At 32.2% G+C, this 18,476-nt stretch overlaps 1 protein-coding gene across 2 annotated transcripts; it reads left to right on the top strand.

The window, feature by feature from the left end:
• The first annotated feature begins 6,930 nt into the window (after nucleotides 1–6,930).
• On the top strand, nucleotides 6,931–12,464 carry LOC142549730 (BEL1-like homeodomain protein 4). Of its 2 annotated transcripts, none has more exons than XM_075658833.1 (5): nucleotides 6,931–7,232; nucleotides 7,391–8,743; nucleotides 9,444–9,826; nucleotides 10,693–10,753; nucleotides 11,768–12,464. In XM_075658833.1, exons 1-5 carry the CDS (start codon nucleotides 7,191–7,193, stop codon nucleotides 12,296–12,298), a joined length of 2,370 nt encoding a protein of 789 aa, XP_075514948.1. In that variant the 5' UTR covers nucleotides 6,931–7,190; the 3' UTR covers nucleotides 12,299–12,464. The 2 variants fall into 2 exon arrangements, with proteins under 2 accessions (XP_075514948.1, XP_075514949.1); XM_075658834.1 differs by having other exon boundaries at nucleotides 6,932–7,200.
• The last annotated feature ends 6,012 nt before the right edge of the window (nucleotides 12,465–18,476 follow it).

Raw genomic sequence — 18,476 nt, 5'->3', positions numbered from 1 at the left:
CAATGATAAACGAATAAAAGTGAAAACATTAAATAATTTACTCTATAAAATCTACGACTTGAAATTATATTAGACAAGATTTTCCTTTTCTTTAATTTTTTAGGAAACTTCTTGTTTTCAATATGTGAAAATGTGCCTCTCTAACTTTTCATGTGCCACATCAATTTCCCTATTTATAACATTATTATTAGTCTTCAACTCTATGAAATGTTTCATATGCCAACTTTATGCTGACCAAAAATGTGCAAATTAAATACAATTATAGGACCGAGTGCTTACCGCTTTACCAAATGCTATAGCTAGTGGTAATGGTGCAATTCAAATCTTTTAAACCGCACAACAGCTCAAGCACCACGGTTCGATCGCTCTACCAAGCAGGGACATTTATTGCACCCAACAATGTCCCTCCCAGTAATTGCACTCCTTGCAATCAACGAGAATCGAACCCGTGACCTTGGCTCTGATACCAATTGTAGGAACAAGTGCTTACCGCTTTACCAAAAGCTATAGCTAGTGGTAATGGTGCAGCTCAAATCTTTTAAACCGCACAACAGCTCAAGCACCACGATTCAATCACTCCACCAAACAAGAATAATTATTGCAAGCAAGTGCAATCTCCATTACAATTTGAATGTAGCACTCATGTCTCATTTACATATATATTTATTATTTTGATTTATTACTCCACAAAAGACAAAACATTTCAATATTTTATAATTTCTTTGTTTTTTTATATAAAAAAATATTAGTTTAATTAAAGAACATTGTACTATAAATAGCAATATTCCTATTTAATTTATTTCGTTAAACAAGACAAAGTTATTTTTCATTTTCCCTTTCAGTCTCATCAATTTGATTACAGAATCATATATAGGATTTATATTCCGTAGATTCTATGAGAGATACTTTTCGTCTGACTTTTATTATGTCCTCTCCATATTAAAGCTAAATTTATTCTACTCTATCTCTCATATATACATATATATATATATATATATATATATATATTTTAAAACAATATTTTAATATTTTTTATGGATTCGTTTTAATTAGAGAACATTTATAATCATTACATTTTTATCCTGAAAAGTTTAGACTAGGAAAATAATCAAAATCGACATGGAAGTTGACATGAATTTTGATCATTTAATTAATCTTAATCAAAATTTGGTTTTTACTACGATGTGTTGGTTTTTGTGTTTGCACTTTCGATATTATTTTTTTGCTCATGTGGAGTGCTAATATTGCGTTGGAAATTAGTGAATGATGTCGGATATCATCAACATGACCTCGTACAGAATTGTTAACATGTCCGAAATCTGCCAATGCCCGGAAAAATTGGGACAAAAAATGTAAAAAAAAACTATTGTTATTCCGTTAATACAAAATTTCGACTACTTAGATGACCAAGATCTACAATAGGTCAGGTTATATTACAGTTTTAATACTTTTTCCTTGTAATTCAGTTAAAAATGTGTCACCAATCTATTTAATTAAAGATTGGAAAAATAGGCAGAAAAAATTAATTTTTTTAGGATTAATATGCATAAAATTTAAGAATTTATTTTCATTTTAAAAATAAAATCCTGAATAGAGGCATGAATATTAATAATTAAAGGGGTTTGATTTTTACGAAGATTTCGTAGATGCAAAAAGTAATCAGTTAAGTGTGGCTTTCAGGCATAAAAACCTAACTCTATCTGCCCGACTTCAACTTTTCCCACGTGCAACCGTATCTCCTATGTCAATATCATTGGAGGCTGGAGCATTAATTCTCTCAAGCTGCTCTTTTTATTTTTATTTATTTATTTTTTTAACCCGATTTCAAATTATTTTTTTTAACCTGGATCCTAAATTTTTTTATTTCTTCCACGACAAATATGGATATATAATTTGTATGTGGGTATTTCCAGAATATTTTTTTTATAAAAAAATATAATTTATATTAATTAATTTGTTTTTTATTTTTACTAAAAAAATTAAAAGATAATTAACAGATTATTAAAATTTTATCAATTTGATTATGAGATCCTGACATAATTACTTAACCTATAATTTCAGTTTACTAGCCGACACACTATTTTCATTTTGCTAAATCATTAAATGATATCAAACTTTTGAAGACATGCATGGTTTTTATTTATTATAAGATATACGAAAATAAACCAAAAAGAGAAAAACTTGCATCTCAAGTCAATTAAAAGAAGTTAGTAGTACTTGAAGTGCATTTTTCCATGGTACTTGCATACTTAATTTTTGGGAAAACTATTTTTTTAGAAGGTCTATTCGGAGACGGTCTCACGAATCTTTATCTGTGAGACGGGTCAATCCTACTTATATTCACAACAAAAAGTAATCATCTTAGCATAAAAAGTAATACTTTTTCATGGATGACACAAAAAAAGATCTATCTCACAAAATACGACACGTAAAGCCGTCTCACAAAATACGATGTCACGTCAACACACAAATGAAAAATTATTAAAATTGAAAAAAAAAAACAGGTTAGTGAACTCACATGGTGAATTGACCGACACCAAGACAAAAAATGAAAATCAGGCAAGTTATATGATCAAAAATATAATTTCTTCTTCATTTTTAGGTGAGTTCGATAATATGAAATTTAATAGAATTTATAAGTTCATTTTAGTTATACTTTTACAAATTTTTAGATTGAGAATTATTTTTGATATTTTACTTATTATATCAGAATATTCACCTTGAAATTGTGTTATGTGAATTTAAATTTAGCTATATATTGACCTCACCTAAGCGTGTTGATATTAATTATCATAGGAAGAAATCAGACAGACATTGGCATGACCACAATTTAATTAAACCTGAAGTTAACAACATTGGATTATGATTATAATAATGATTAATCATCTTAATCAAAGATTAACTTTGTCCTTAAGTCATTGTTTTAGCAGTGCCATTAGTTAACAACAATTATTTAATCACAATTAATGTTTGATTAGTTGAATGATTGCCGCACAGAGCACATTGGATAAAATTACCTCTCCGCCCTTCGAATTTTCTGGTAAAATTACATATCAATGTATTAATATAAATATAATTTCAAATAATATTTATTCAGAGGCTCAATGCTATTTTTCCAAATACAAATTTTATGGCGAAAAAATGTATCTTATGGATATGAAATCGATATTTTTTTATTTCTTCAGATTTATTATTTTTAAAATTTTTTCCAAATAAATAAAAATGTTTGCAATATTAAAAATTAAATTACGATTAAAGTAATAAAAAAAAAAACTACATACAGACGTACATAGCCATGCATTCACAATTGAAAATTACAAAAATATCACTCAAACTAATGAAATATTTAATACAAAATATAATCTCAATATTTATAGTTTAAACAATATTTTGGTTGTCGAATGTCTAGTTTTTAATTAGGTTGGATTTGGATGGATTGATTTGAAATCCATGAATTTCGATTATATATTTATTGTTAACAAATAAAACAATAATGAAATATTAAATCTATAACTTTCTTATTTATACACTAGTTGCACAAAGTAAAATAAATTTCAATTGCCTCATTTATCGGGTGAACTTGAAATTCATCATAATTAACTTAAAATATTATATAAACGTGGAAGTGTGAGTTTAAAGTTTATGGTCTTTTTTTTAAAAAAAACTACAAAAAAAACGTTTGAATATATTTGAAATTCAGTCATCCAAACACAACTTTAATTATATCCTCTCTGTCTCAGTTCATGTATAGACTTGTTTGTTTTTCATACATATTAAGAAAATAATTAGAACAACAAAGTTTTCAAAAAAAACTTACTATCTTATCTTCTTTAATCCAATCAACAAATTTTTATACGTTTTCCAAAATATAGTTAATCAGAGTATATTAACAAAAAATAAACTATAAAAATGTTATTAGAAACTAAATTATATATTTTGTACGACCAAAAAGAAAAGAAAGCATATAAGCTTAATTAATTAATCTTTTAAAGAACCATTAGAAATCAAAATTGACAAAAACTTGTGTGAGACGGTCTCACGGATCGTATTTTATGAGACATATATTTTATTTTGATTATCCATGAAAAAATATTACTTTTTATGCTAAAAGTATTACTTTTTATTGTGAATATCGGTATGATTGACTCGTTTCACAGAAAAAAATTCGTGAGACCGTCTCACAAAAAATCTATTCATCGAAATTTTGTCTTGGTCTATGGTTGCAACTTATCTTTATAAAAAAATTAATGTCACGTGTATATAGAGAAAAGGGCACCATCGTCATTTCAGAATTCTAACAAACAAAACAAAGCAATTGTTTCTAAACTTTCTTTATCTAGTTGGACAAGAAATTAAAATAAAATAGAATTGCTCCGGTATCTTTGTATATTATATTTTAGAAGCGAACTAGCCTAATTGAATGCCCTTCGATTCATTAAATATTTACAAATTGCCCACATAAAAGTCTAAAATTCCGTCCGTATTTTGTATAATTAACATTTTGCAAAAAAATAAAATAAAAAATTCGAAAATTATATTTTTTCAATTTTAATCATATCATATAGAGTACGTCTTTTGTGAGAGGGTCTCACGAATCTTTATCTGTGAGACGAGTCAATCATACCGATATTCATAATAAGAAGTAATACTCTTAGGCTACGTTTGGTTGGAGGATAAAATTATAAAATGATTAAGAGATAAATGATAAAAGAATGATTGGAGTAGAAAATGATAAAATAATAATATGTTTTGTATGATTATTAAGAATGAGATAAATAACAATCTTTTGATGAATTGACAAAATTGTCCTTCCACTTTTGCGGCACTATGATTGCCAGCCGGATGCGGCGGCGGCGGCAGGAGGAGAGGTGGTCGACAGCGGCGTTAGGGGACGGCCGGTGGGGGTCGGAGGGGGTGATCGGCGTCGGGAACCGGCGGGGGTCGGCGGCCGGAGGAGTCGACGGCGTGAGGCGGCGTCGGGCGATGGCTGGCGGCGGGCGGAGGGGGTCGGCCGGCGGCGGGGGTGGCGGTCGGCGGTCAGGTGGAGGGAAGTGGTGGTGAGTTTGGATTTAGGAGAAGTGTAAAATTGGAAAAAATAGGATGGATTAAGAGTATGATAAATAATCATAGGGGGTGAGAAGTGATTATTTTATCCCAGTTAATATAACCTAATCATTCATAAGAGGGATTGACTTGGTTAAATAAAAATCGTACCAAGGGATAAGGTGGGTTAAAAAGTAATAAACACACCTTATCACCTCTACCAAACACTGTTTTAGCATAATAAATAATATTTTTTCATGAATGACCCAAATAAGAGATCCGTCTTACAAAATTCGACTCGTGAGACCGTCTCACACAAGTTTTTGTCTATTATATATGCTTTGTAACTAAATAAAATTTTGAATTATCATCTGAATATCTTTGTCATATCAATAAATGTCTCAGATTTATCTTATATTATGATTAATTAATTTGTTATTTTTTTTAATTTTTTAGAATATGTTGACTTAAGCGTGTATGATTGAGAGTAGTGTTGGGATGAGTGATCGATGTTATCGTACGTCAAGCTGTTGATGTTGCATCCCTTAATCTTGTTGGCTAGTTGGGTTGTAAAAGAATGACGTCAGGTCATACGGGTAATACTATCTCTGTTAAGGATATGGTCGACGATAAGGAAATAGTAAGACTGATATTTAAAATATATGAGATAGCATCAGTAGATAGATATACACCTCATCGGACTCATGAGGCTAACAAAATGACTTATTAGCATCCAAGTAGGTGCACTTTGCACTGTCACGAGTATAAGAAAATAAAATTGTGATTTGGCTAACAATAATAATTTTTGTTTAGTGGTAAACGTTTGATCCTAATAATTGATATATGAGGGAGATCATGAGTTTAAATATCCCAAAAAGCATATTTATGTAGTTTTTGGGGACGTTGGATTATGCGTGTATGAGTGAGAGTAGTAATGAGATGAATGACATCCTGAGAAGTTTTCTTGATCGTAAAATATTTACATCAGATCTTAACGGGTAATATTGTTTCTTTTGAGGACATGACATACGATATGGAAATGGTAAGACTTAAATCTTTAAGGGATATGAGACAGCACTAGCAGATAGACTCATACCTCATCGGATTCGTGGGCCTAACAGCATGACCCATTAGCATCCAAGTTAGTACACTTTATGTTTTTACGAGTATAAAGAAATAGAATTGCGTCTTAACTAACCACTATAACTTTTGATGCAGTACGAGTTTTTGATCCTAAGAGAATAAAAATTTTTAAAAGTACGAGCATGCACACATAATGTATGCTTATAAAACGAGAATAGTTGTAAAGAAAAAAATTTAATTTGAAATAATCCAATTAATATAAACAAAAGTAAAATTACACTAATATTCAGTGATGTAATAATAAACCTCCCTCAAAAAAAGATATACGTGATGTTAAAGGAAAAAAAAAACCTATAATAAAAATACTAATCCTCTGCTGCTTCATTTTTTGAATTTTTTTTTTACCTGCGACGTATTACTCTCCTACTACTTAGCTTCATTTATACAGTGTTTATTTAAATTTTTTATCGAACAAAATTTTAAAATATTACAGTTACATAAGATATAAATAGCGTTAAATTAAAATTTTAAAAATAAATTAAGTCGATTATCACGATCTCTGTTTATCGTAAAAATATAATAAAAAAAATTGAATATAATAATTAAACTGAGTGAGTTATTTTATTTTCTTGGGATTTAACCAAACGAATGGAAGCACAGTGTCAGTGAAATAACTTTACAACGCAGATAAAAATATGGTGTACACAGAAATAATCATCACCTTCGTCATACAAAAAAAGACATCTACACACACGCATGTATATATACAAACACAGCTACATATACATACATAATATAATATAAAACATTTCTTTTTCTTTGTTGTTTCTTTATTTCGAGAAGGCGATTGCAGAGAACAACAGCACTCCCGCTAGCTTCTGCAAACAGATAGAAAAGGAGAGAAAGAGATAGATAGAGAGTGAGAGAGAGAGACGACAGCCTCAGGAATAGCAGACAGCGAGAGATTAAAAAAAGAAGGAGAAGAAGAAGAAGAATTATTCAAGTTTTTTATTTTTTATTTTCATTTTCTCGCTCAAATCCCAGAAAGAAGAAAACGATGTCTGATGCCTTTATGTATGTGTGTATGGATTGATAAAGCTGAATTTGTAAGCGACAAAGAAGAAATAAGCTCATAATTTGATGCTTTCGCTTTTGCTCCTCACTTGCCTTTTTATTCTTCTCATGTATTTTCATATTGTCAGCTTTTATTTCTTGAAATTAATTCCGATACGGGTTTTTCATTTCTTGATGGATTTGTTCGCAGAATCAGCTGTTGAGTTTACTGGAAATCGACGACGATGATTATGAAGAAAGAGACATGGGAATAAGAGTGGCTTGTGTAATTACCTCTCATTCACAAGATTACAATTCGATTCAATTCTTGAACAAGGGAACTTCGTCGAATCCTATGTCCCAGGATTACCACCAAGGAATCTACAGTTTCCCGAATGAATTCGAGAGATCACAACAAGAACAGCATCAGCAAGCTCAGCAGCATCATATAGCTCAGCAGATCCGAAGGGATAAACTGAGGATTCAAGGCTTCGACCCGCCGCCGCCGCCGCCGCCCTTATTAGGTATTGAAGAGAAGGAATCAGGTGTTGTGCTCCCAGTTTACGAAACTGTCGGGATGTTATCTGAAATGTTCACTTTCCAGTCGGGAGGCGTACCTACGGCTACTGAGTTGTTGGAAAGTCAAATTTCACAGTGTTACCGGAATCCGAGACAACAACCGCCTCCCACCGGAGCAGATTCTGCTGCTGATTGGTTCTTACACCGTCAAGGGATGGTCGTAGGCGGTGGATTAGGAGATTCCAAGAATCAGATTTCGAGCATTAATGCGGATCCAGCAGCAGCCATGCAACTTTTCTTGATGAACTCGCAGCAGCAAAGGTCACCTTCACCGTCTTCTTCCCACCATCATCCTCCTCCTACTTCCTCCACTCTTCATATGCTGCTTCCCAACCATTCTTCTTCACCTAATTCTTCAAATCTCCAAGTCTTTCACGCCGCACCGGGAGCGGCTTTCGGTCAATTCACATGGGTTCCAAACAGCGAGGACGAAACCAACCCTAATGAAATTCCGGGAGTTATCGAAGGACAAGGGCTTTCTTTATCTCTATCCTCTTCACTTCAGCACTTTGATGCGGTGAAGGCCGAGGAACTGAGGATGAGAGAAGGAGGGATGTTGTGTTTCGGGCAAGGCGTGGGGCCCTCTAATTCTGTAGTACAGTATCAGTTCAAGAATTTGAATTCCGGAGCCCCCGCCTCCTCCTTGCACCTGCAAGGCGGAGTAGTTGGTCAGAACCACCAATTGCAGGTGGAGTTGGGGTCTTCCTTAGGAGCGGTCAATATCTTGAGGAATTCAAAGTACGCCAAAGCAACCCAAGAGTTGTTGGAAGAGTTTTGTAGCGTCGGAAGAGGCCAGTTCAAGAAAAACAAACTTGGACAGCAGAATCACAACAGCAACAACGCTAACCCTAGTTCCAACCCCAGTGGGGGCGGGATAGGCGGCGTCAATTCTTCCTCTACTTCAAAAGATCTCCCTTCTTTGTCAGCTGCTGACAGACTCGAGCATCAAAGGAGAAAGGTCAAACTAATATCCATGCTTGATGAGGCATGTAATCTCTCTTTCCCTCTCCATTTTGCATAATAATCATATTTTTCATTTAATCCAATTCTTTATAATAAAAAGCAACCGGGACATGGAAAATTCCGGCAACCTCAGTGGGATATTTTATTGCCGGCCAATGGAACATGCTAATATAAAAAAATCAATTTTTATTACATAAATGGTAGAAATAGTGGGGCACAATTAGGGAACTCTAGCTGGATTATAAGTTGGTGAGTGAACACGAGACCAGACAACCACCGGGAGTGTGAAATATTCAGGTCCATCTGATTGGGTTCATTTCAGTTCACTTGACACAATGAAGCTGCATTTTCTTCCGTTTCTTGTTTTATATTTTTTGGGTTTCCTTCCAATCATACAATACTTGTTTATTCAAACAATCTCATAGAAAAAAATATCAAATCTTGTTGGCAATATCGCCGAAAGATTGCATTACAGATGAGACATAGGATATTTTTCCTTCACGTCAACAATCATTTCAGTGTACTATCTGATGATCTGATCCCTATGTATATAGGTACGGTTACTATATATTTCGAGTCTAGATCTTGTTATTTTATTTTATTAATTAAATGAAAGAATATTAAAATCATCAAACAATTATTAGCAAAATAATTTCTGTCCAAACATCTCATCATGTACACTTTGAGTAGTGGCAAAGTATTAAATAATTGATATTTTGCAGGTGGATAGAAGATACAGCCACTACTGCGAGCAAATGCAGATGGTGGTGAATTCGTTCGACATGGTGATGGGTTTCGGGGCGGCGGTGCCGTACACTTGCCTCGCTCAGAAGGCCATGTCCCGCCATTTCCGGTGCCTGAAAGACGCCATCTCCGCCCAGTTGAAGCACACCTGCGAGCTGTTGGGGGAAAAAGATGGCGGCACCTCGGGGATAACAAAAGGCGAGACACCTAGGCTGAAAATTCTCGAGCAAAGCCTGCGGCAACAAAGAGCATTTCATCAGATGGGTATGATGCAGCAAGAAGCGTGGAGACCTCAAAGAGGCTTGCCCGACCGATCTGTCAACATTTTGAGAGCTTGGCTTTTTGAACATTTCCTGCATCCGTACGTTTTTCTTGCCCTTCCGTTAATGTGTAGTAAAAAAAACTAAGTTTCTTTCTTTACTATGGGATCAAGAAAAGGAGTTAGTTAATCACTAAAGATTAATTATTTTTGTGGGATTCCCTGATAAGGCGAAATTCTTCATCTTGAAACTCCGCCTGGGAAACTGTTCTGACTTTTTCTTCCTTTATTTTTTTCACCCCTTCAATTCTTTTTTACTTGTGACTGTCGTTTAAAGGTACTGAAATGCATCCCCTGATGTTGTTCTTTCAATAAAAAAGCTGAAAAAGATTGTTGTGTTGTTTCCTTCCTTTTTTCCAACCACCTTTTTTCCAAAATTTCTCCTGCTATTAATGTCATATAAATTTAAGTTATATATCATGCAATAAATTGATGTTAATTTTGACCCTTTAATGCTGCTTTGACCATATTCTGACCCTATCATATTATGTCCTCATTAGTCTCTATAAACAGTCATTATGTATCTACATTGGGCGATTAAATAAAGAAAAAAATTAGTATATTTAATTTGCTTGTTTTAAATAAATACATAGCATTCAGAGAATACGATGAATGAATATGTCAAAAAGAAGAGAGCAGAAACTGCAGCTGCCGACTTTAATTCGGAATCTTTTTCAGCCATTGCTGCAACTACTCTGTTCCTCCTAGATTGTCCCGCCCATGCAGCAACGAAAAATGCTAAAAGAACCAAGAAATTTTGATCCAATTACGTACAAATCTCTCTTTTTGTTGTATAATAAATCTAAAATTAGCCTAAAGTATGGTCCTCAAATTACACTGTTTGGGCAAGAAGGCTTCTGTTTTCTGAATCTAACGTCGTTTTCTTCCCTCTGGATCATTTTTCTCAGGTATCCAAGCGACGCAGATAAGCATCTGTTGGCGCGACAGACTGGCCTATCCAGGAACCAGGTATTCTTTTTATTATCATCAGATTTCCAAAACCACGCCCTTTCCATTTGCTCTCTTTTTCACATATTAGCGGCCCAAAAGCGGGTTTTCCTTATTTTGAGCATCATTTATTGCTCCTGTAGAGGGTTTGTTGAGGTAGGGGGCTCGTGGGTGTTGGCTTTGCGAGGATTTGTGTCCTTGTTCTGTGAATTTTTGTTGTTTCTGTTGGAGAAAAACCAATCTTTTTTTGTCCCTTTTAATGCTTTCTTTGGATTCTTTTCCCGGAAAGATAAATTTTCTGAAACAGAGAAAAAACAGCTGACTGTTATATTTAGGGTCAGATGGAAATCAGTCAATTACAGTACAGTCGAGTAAGACATGAAAATTTTCCAGTGTTTAATACATTTATATTTTTAAGTACAGCATACACATTCAATGATCCCACCCCGTTACAGTCCGTTTTTGTACTGAAAATGGTGGGATTTGATTATGCAACGAAAGCTGTGGATTAGGTCTTTCTTGGAATCAACCCTAAAAATGACACGAACATGCATCTACTGTACGTTCTTGGACGCATTTGTTACTTCTTAATTATTCTTAATTTCTGCCTAATGGATATACCTACATAGCATTTACAACTTACATATATCATTAACTTCCTTCTTCTTGTTATGATCATGGTGGACCAAACCTCCAACGACATTTGCAATATATGGATAGCATTAGAGTTCAAGTAGATTTTAATTCTTTATGTATAAACAACCTTAAATCGATGGAGATGATTCACCTGACCTACAAATATATATTTCCGTAAAACATTAATCTAAGTATATCAAAATCTAGTGCAGCCGTATCCGGATTTACCCGAGAGACTGACCAAGAGGAATGACCGTCTTGTCCTAGGATTGCTGGGTTTTATATTTATATATATATATATAATTGGAGCGTTTTAAACTCATTTGCGTTGAATTGCAATGAATTTATTTAATAGGTTATGGTTGTTTTTTTTACTTTGTTATACATATGTAAATCCAGGTTTCAAACTGGTTCATCAATGCGAGGGTTCGGTTGTGGAAACCCATGGTGGAAGAGATGTATCAGCAAGAAGCCAAGGATGAGGTAGATCCGCAGCGGGACCACAGCGGCAGCAGCAGCACCAGCGCTGCAGCTGCAGGTACCAACAGTAACAATGCACAAAATTCAACGCCTCACGCCACCACCACCGCAATTACTCCTCCGCCTGCACCCAAAAAATCTCATGAAATCAATGCCCCAGAAAGCGACCCTTCATTCATCGCAATTAATAGGCAACGCTTCTCGGAAAACCAAGCCAGCATTATCAACACAAACAACAATGCCACAACGTCGTCGGCGCAATCTTTTCCGGCCATGCAGGAAACTGGCTCCGGCAGCACACATCAACCCGGAAATGGGCGAGTTAATGACTCTTCCACACTACTAAGGTTCGGGGCGAATGCGAGTGATGTGTCGCTTACTCTAGGATTACGTCACGCCGGAAACTTACCGGAGAAGAGCCGGTTCTCGATCAGAGACTTCGGGGGATAGCTGTTAGAACACCATCAAATCATTATTATTATACAAACGCTGCATTAATAAGATAATGGATTATAATATAGGTCTTGTCATATTCTCAAATTATCTCGTTTACGATAAATTGATTGTTTGAGAATGTAGAACATCGTGTTACCAAGGTGTACAATGTTTACTAAAGTTCTATACATAGTTTAAATTTTGGGAAAATTATTTCTCGTTATAATCCTTCGGCACATGTTTAATATTCGAGAAAATAATTTTTTGTTACCTAAACTTATGACAAAAACTTGTGTGAGACGATTTCACAGATCATATTTTATGAGACGGATCTCTTATTTGGGTCATCCATGAAAAAATATTACTTTTTATGCTAAGAGTTTTATTTCTTTATTGTGAATATCGGTAGGATTGATCCGTCTCATGAGACCGTCTCACAAGACACATATTCTAAACTTATTCATTTTTGGATTTTAGGTAGTTAAACTTTGGCCTTGGTACAATCAATTTTAATTTTTGTCTATTTTGGTCTAATTGTTGAACAAACCGGACATGTCAGTACTTTTCGACTCTAATGTCAATATTTTCCAATTCCATATCGAATTTTTCGATGCCTTGTCAGTGCTCTGATAAAATAGGACTAAAAGAAAAAAAAAACAAAAAACAAAAAACAAAAATTATTGCACCGAAAACAAACTTTATATTTAGTTTCTAAAACCCAAAATGTAAGAACGTTGTGGACCAACAGTACTAATTTCCTTTACATTTAAAATTTTGTCAATAAGACATGCGAGATATTTAATATGGTGGAACTTTTCAAATTAACAAGAGTTATGTGTGCAAAACAGTTATTATATATATATATATATATATATATATATATTGCTTATTAAATTACTAGTCTAAAATATTAATTTCTTGACAAATATAATATTCATTGATCGATAGCGGCACGATTTGCTTGTCTCTATAACGCCATTTCCACGCAACAATGAAAATTATTTTTTTATTTTTATTTTGTAACATATGATTTTCTAGATGTTCAAAAAGAAAATACTAAAGATATATTATAAAAAATCTAGTATTTGAAAAACATAGCAACCATTATATTTAACACCAAATTACTAACTTTAATTAATTCAATCTATTGAGGTGATTAAACCACAATTGCATGTCTTTTTAAAAATATCATGCAATGATTAGAATTAAGAGAGTTGTTGACTATTTAATCCATCATAATATATTTTACAAGTAAAAACCTAATCAAATTCTGTCCAAGCTAGCTAGATTCTCTTTGTTCAATTATAGAGGTAATAATAGAGATTGATCCACAAGATATATATATATATATATATATATATCAAATTTGTTGGCATTTGTTTGGTGGAGAAAACGAAGGGAAACAGAGGCAAATAATTTTGATGTGAAGCTTGATGTTAATGACGTGAAACCATATATTTCAGACATGACGTCAGATATTGGTGATATATCTGATTTTAAAAAAGAGGATAAAAGTGATAAACAAATAAACTAAAACTCATATGTCAATTACAAGACGGTTTTTGTAATTTTCTCTTAAAAAAAGAGCATACATAATTCAAAATTCATAATAGAAAGAATTAGAGAACTAAGATGACAACTCTCCCCTTTATCATAGAATGCAATTATGCACATACAATGTTTAATTTACATATTTCAGCAATACAACAATTAAGAATATTTGAATATGAAGTTAGTATGTATTAAGCTTATATTAGAGATCACTCTTCTGCGTACTAAATAAAATTCTATAATTTTTTTTATTTGCGTCAAACTCCTATTTATAAGAATATCCAGTAGATATTTCTTTGCTACGATGAATTATCAAACTCATAAACCACAAATCACCCACCATATCGTAATATTTTTCTGACGTGGTGTTGACACAACGTCGACACAACTCTTACATATACATTGCCATATTATAACTCCCAATGATCAAAGATTAAAATTGCTAAAATTTGGATGAAACAAAGATCCAAAATTACAAAAATGGAAATATATAAAAAGAAAAAAAAGTACAATTTTTTCCTCAAATTAATTCGTGGCCTAGCTATATGCATTACATTTTTCGTTTCCCATACAATGATGGTCCAGCAGGAAACCTAAGATGTCTTTGGACTGAAAATTAAATGTTAAGGTAGTCAATTGTTTTTACTTCTTAACCAACCAAAACATATATATTGAATTCGCGGTCGGAAATTAAATAATTATGTACAAATGGGAGGTCTTTATAATTTGAGTCACGATGCCTCTAACCATATATATATATACACAGTTGAAGTGACATTCATTTATTGAATGTGATTAAATATATCAAAATTGTAAATCTATTAAATGAATATCACCTCAAGAGTGAGCACATAGATGAACACATATCAAATATATATATATATATATATGCATGCAAGAGGTGGCGTTGTTTATCAATATAAAACATATAACAAAATAGTAAATTGTTGAAAGTACAGACACATAAATATGTTATATCATATATCATATAAAAATATATTGAATATAACAACATAAGTTGTTGAATTGTTAAATAGATTCTAATTTTATCTGTCAATAATTCTGTTATATCAAATATATTTTTTATTTTTATAATATCAAATATATTATTTTGCTTTAGTAATCTCAGATAATAATTGAGATGAGACTGGATAGCAAAATAATATCAAATATATTATTCACTTTATTCTAACTTTTATGTGGATTCTGGCACCTGCAGCATAGGAACTTACAAAGAATGACAAAAACTTGTGTGAGACGGTCTCACAGGTCTTATTTTGTGAGACAGATCTTTTATTTGGGTTATCCATGAAAAAATATTTTTTTTATGCTAAGAGTATTACTTTTTATTGTGAATATCAGTAAGATTGACTCGGCTCACAGATAAAGATTCGTAAGACCCTCTCACAAGAGACTTACTCATTGATAATAATTTCTTTGTTGATACTTATAAATAGTTTTATACTTTCTTATTTTTAAAATATAAGTTTGTTTATTTTTCTCCATAGATAAAAAAAATTAGATGTGCAAACAAATTTTTTTATCTTAATTTAATTTATTTAAAAAATGACTGCACATCTTCCAACACTTAGTTAATAGGAATAATTAGTAAAATAATACCATTAAATGTAAAAACCGCACTATATATTTGGGAAAATAAAAAAAATGAAGTATATATATTTGGAACTGATTAATATCTAATTTGGTGTGTCCTAAAATTAATGGGATGTTTTTTTATTATTATTATTATTTGAAAGGTAATTTATACTGAATTTGATCAAGCATTAGGCCGCAACTTCCACTTTATTCACGGGCCCTTTAAAATATTTTACTGAAATTGGACTAATCAACCTAACAGGCGGGCCCTTAAATTGGATTGGTTTGGGCTTAAAAATTGGACCCTTTTTAAACGATCAAATGCCTTTTCTTATATTTTCCAGTTTCACATATTAAAATATATTTTTTTATTTTGTTTTTGTTCATGGAATTTGTTTGAACATTTTAGATTTAATTATAAAATTCAACCGTAGCCGATAAAATACAGCTGACCGATTGTTTGCTTTTGATATAGAAAATATGGTCAATCAAGATAATGAACAAGCACTAACTGAATATCGGAAATAATCATTTATGAGCATGTAATTTATCATTGTACTTAATAGAGCATAAATTCAACGGATCGAACATTCAGAATGTTTGGTACACTGTTTAAAGAAACCAAATTCTAACTGAATTGAGAGACTGTATCAAGCATTTAATGTCATCTTCTACTTTTAGAGTGCGTCAAATTATATTCGATAGTTTAGACAAGTCCATTACTTATCATGACTCGACCAATTTATAGTCATTCGAATCCGAACGTTTGAAGATCATATATATATATATATATATATTAAGGCTATTTAATATATTTAAATCATTTTGATTCAAATAATAATTAAAAATTTAAAATATGACAAATATTCACATATCTTTTAAAAAATACAAATGTGTCGCGTGCACAAACACGCTAATTTAAATTATGATTAAATATATTGAAAACGATTTACCAAATATATATATGAATTAGTTGGGAGAAATGTGGAGAAAGATTGATGAGATGTACTAACATAAAATAAAATCTCTAATTCATATAAAATGATGGATAAAATGGAAAAGTATTTTTACTCTAATGGTTGAAATTTTATTATAATATATAGTATAATAGTATAACAGTTTTGATATGCTTGTTCACCTACCGTGCACATCTATGTGAACACCGATGAGGTATCACTCACCTATTGATGATCTTAACATAAATGTGAGACGGGTCAACCATACCGATATTCACAATAAAAAAGTAATAATCTTAACATAAAAATAATATTTTTTCATGGATGACCCAAATAAGAGATCCGTCTCATAAAATACGACATGTGAAACTGACTCACACAAGTTTTTGCCTTAAATGAATATTCATTTTTACTAATAAATCATTAGTAGAACATACAGATTAATTTACTATTCAATTTATCACTCAGAATATAAACTTAACCGAATTAACCAAACCACAATAAAAAAAAAACTCAAACTAAAATAAAATGTTTCATTTTGGATTAGGTATTTGAAAAATCAAATCTTGCATGCCCCTAATGCCATTTGAGTGTTGTCAACCCCTCATTCACCAGTTTTCAAAGAATAATGTTTCAAAAATATTTTTTTTGGTGTGAAAAAGTAAAAATTTATGGTAAAAAGTAAAAAACTCAAACTCTCAAAATTTACCAAACAACACACTTTATAATATTTTTCTCTCTACTCAATTGTGATTTTCTTCACAAATGAGAGATCTATTTATAGAAAATCTTTACAAATAATCCAAAAATAAATTCATCATTACCTACATCATCACACACTAATTTTCAATATTTACAATTCTTATTTTCAACATTCAAATATTCAATACACATTTTAAATATTATTTTTCAACACTCCCCCTTGTGATGATGATCATAATGATTGTCTTCATTACGTGTTTTTATACTGCCTCGTTAAAAACTTTACTAGGAAAAACCCATTGGGATAAAAACCATAGTAAGAGAAAAAGAGTGCAGTCACGTAAACTCTCCCTCATGTTGACACAAACAATTCTTCACAAATTTCGTAGATTGCACATCTCAATATTATATATGTGCTTTCTAAATATTGACGTAGGAAGTGCCTTTGTGAAGAGATCTGATTAGTTTTCACTTGATTGAATGTGACGAACATCAATACATTTATTCTTCTCAAGCTCCTTGGTGAATGCGAAGAACTTAGGAGGAATATGTTTAGTTCTGTCGCTTTTTATATATCCTTCTTTCATTTGAACAACACATGCATCATTATCTTCATATAGTATCACATGCTTCTCGTCAAATGATAATCCGCATGAGATTTGGATATGTTGGGTCATTGATTTTAACCACACACATTCACGACTTGCTTCATGTACTGCAATAATCTCGGCATGATTTGATTAAGTTGTTACGAGCGTTTGTTTCTGTGACGCCAAGAAATTGCAGTGCCTCCACGAGTAAATACATATCCAGTTTGGGAACGTGCCTTGTGTGGATCAGATAAGTATCCAGCATCGGCATAACCAATTATACTTGGATTATCATCTTTTGAATACAAAAGTCCCAAGTCTGTCGTTCTCGTAAATAACGGAATATATATTTAATTCCGTTCCAGTGTCTCTTTGTTGGATATGTGCTAAATCTTGCCAATAAATTTACTACAAAAGATATATCGGGCCTTGTACAATTTGTAAGATACATAAGGGCACCGATAACACTTAGATATGCTACTTCTGGACCAAGAATATCTTCAATCATCTTCACATGGACGGAATGGATCCTTTTCTATATTTAATGATCTAACAACCATTGGAGTACTTAAAGGATTTGATTTATCCATATTAAAACGTTTAAGGATCTTTTCTGTATAATTTGTCTGGTGAACAAATATTCCACATTCTTTTTGTTCAATTTGTAAACCCAAACAATACTTGGTTTTTTCAAGATCCTTTATTTCAAATTCTTCCTTCAAGTATGACACAACTTCTTGAATTTTCTTATTCGTTCCAATGATGTTTAAATCATCAACATATACAACAATAATTACG

Source organism: Primulina tabacum, chromosome 6 (genome assembly GCF_025594145.1).
Source record: "Primulina tabacum isolate GXHZ01 chromosome 6, ASM2559414v2, whole genome shotgun sequence".
NCBI lineage: Eukaryota > Viridiplantae > Streptophyta > Magnoliopsida > Lamiales > Gesneriaceae > Primulina > Primulina tabacum.
Note: the sequence above shows the minus strand (reverse complement) of the source record. Positions and strands in the feature narration are given on the sequence as shown.

Excerpts from the sequence above, each read along its gene's own strand:
- LOC142549730 (XM_075658833.1), top strand. The coding sequence starts at position 7,191 with ATGCCTTTATGTATGTGTGTATGGATTGATAAAGCTGAATTT. Across the intron at positions 9,827-10,692 it reads TTTGAACATTTCCTGCATCC|GTATCCAAGCGACGCAGATA; the intron begins GTACGTTTTTCT and ends CATTTTTCTCAG. Across the intron at positions 10,754-11,767 it reads CTGGCCTATCCAGGAACCAG|GTTTCAAACTGGTTCATCAA; the intron begins GTATTCTTTTTA and ends ATGTAAATCCAG.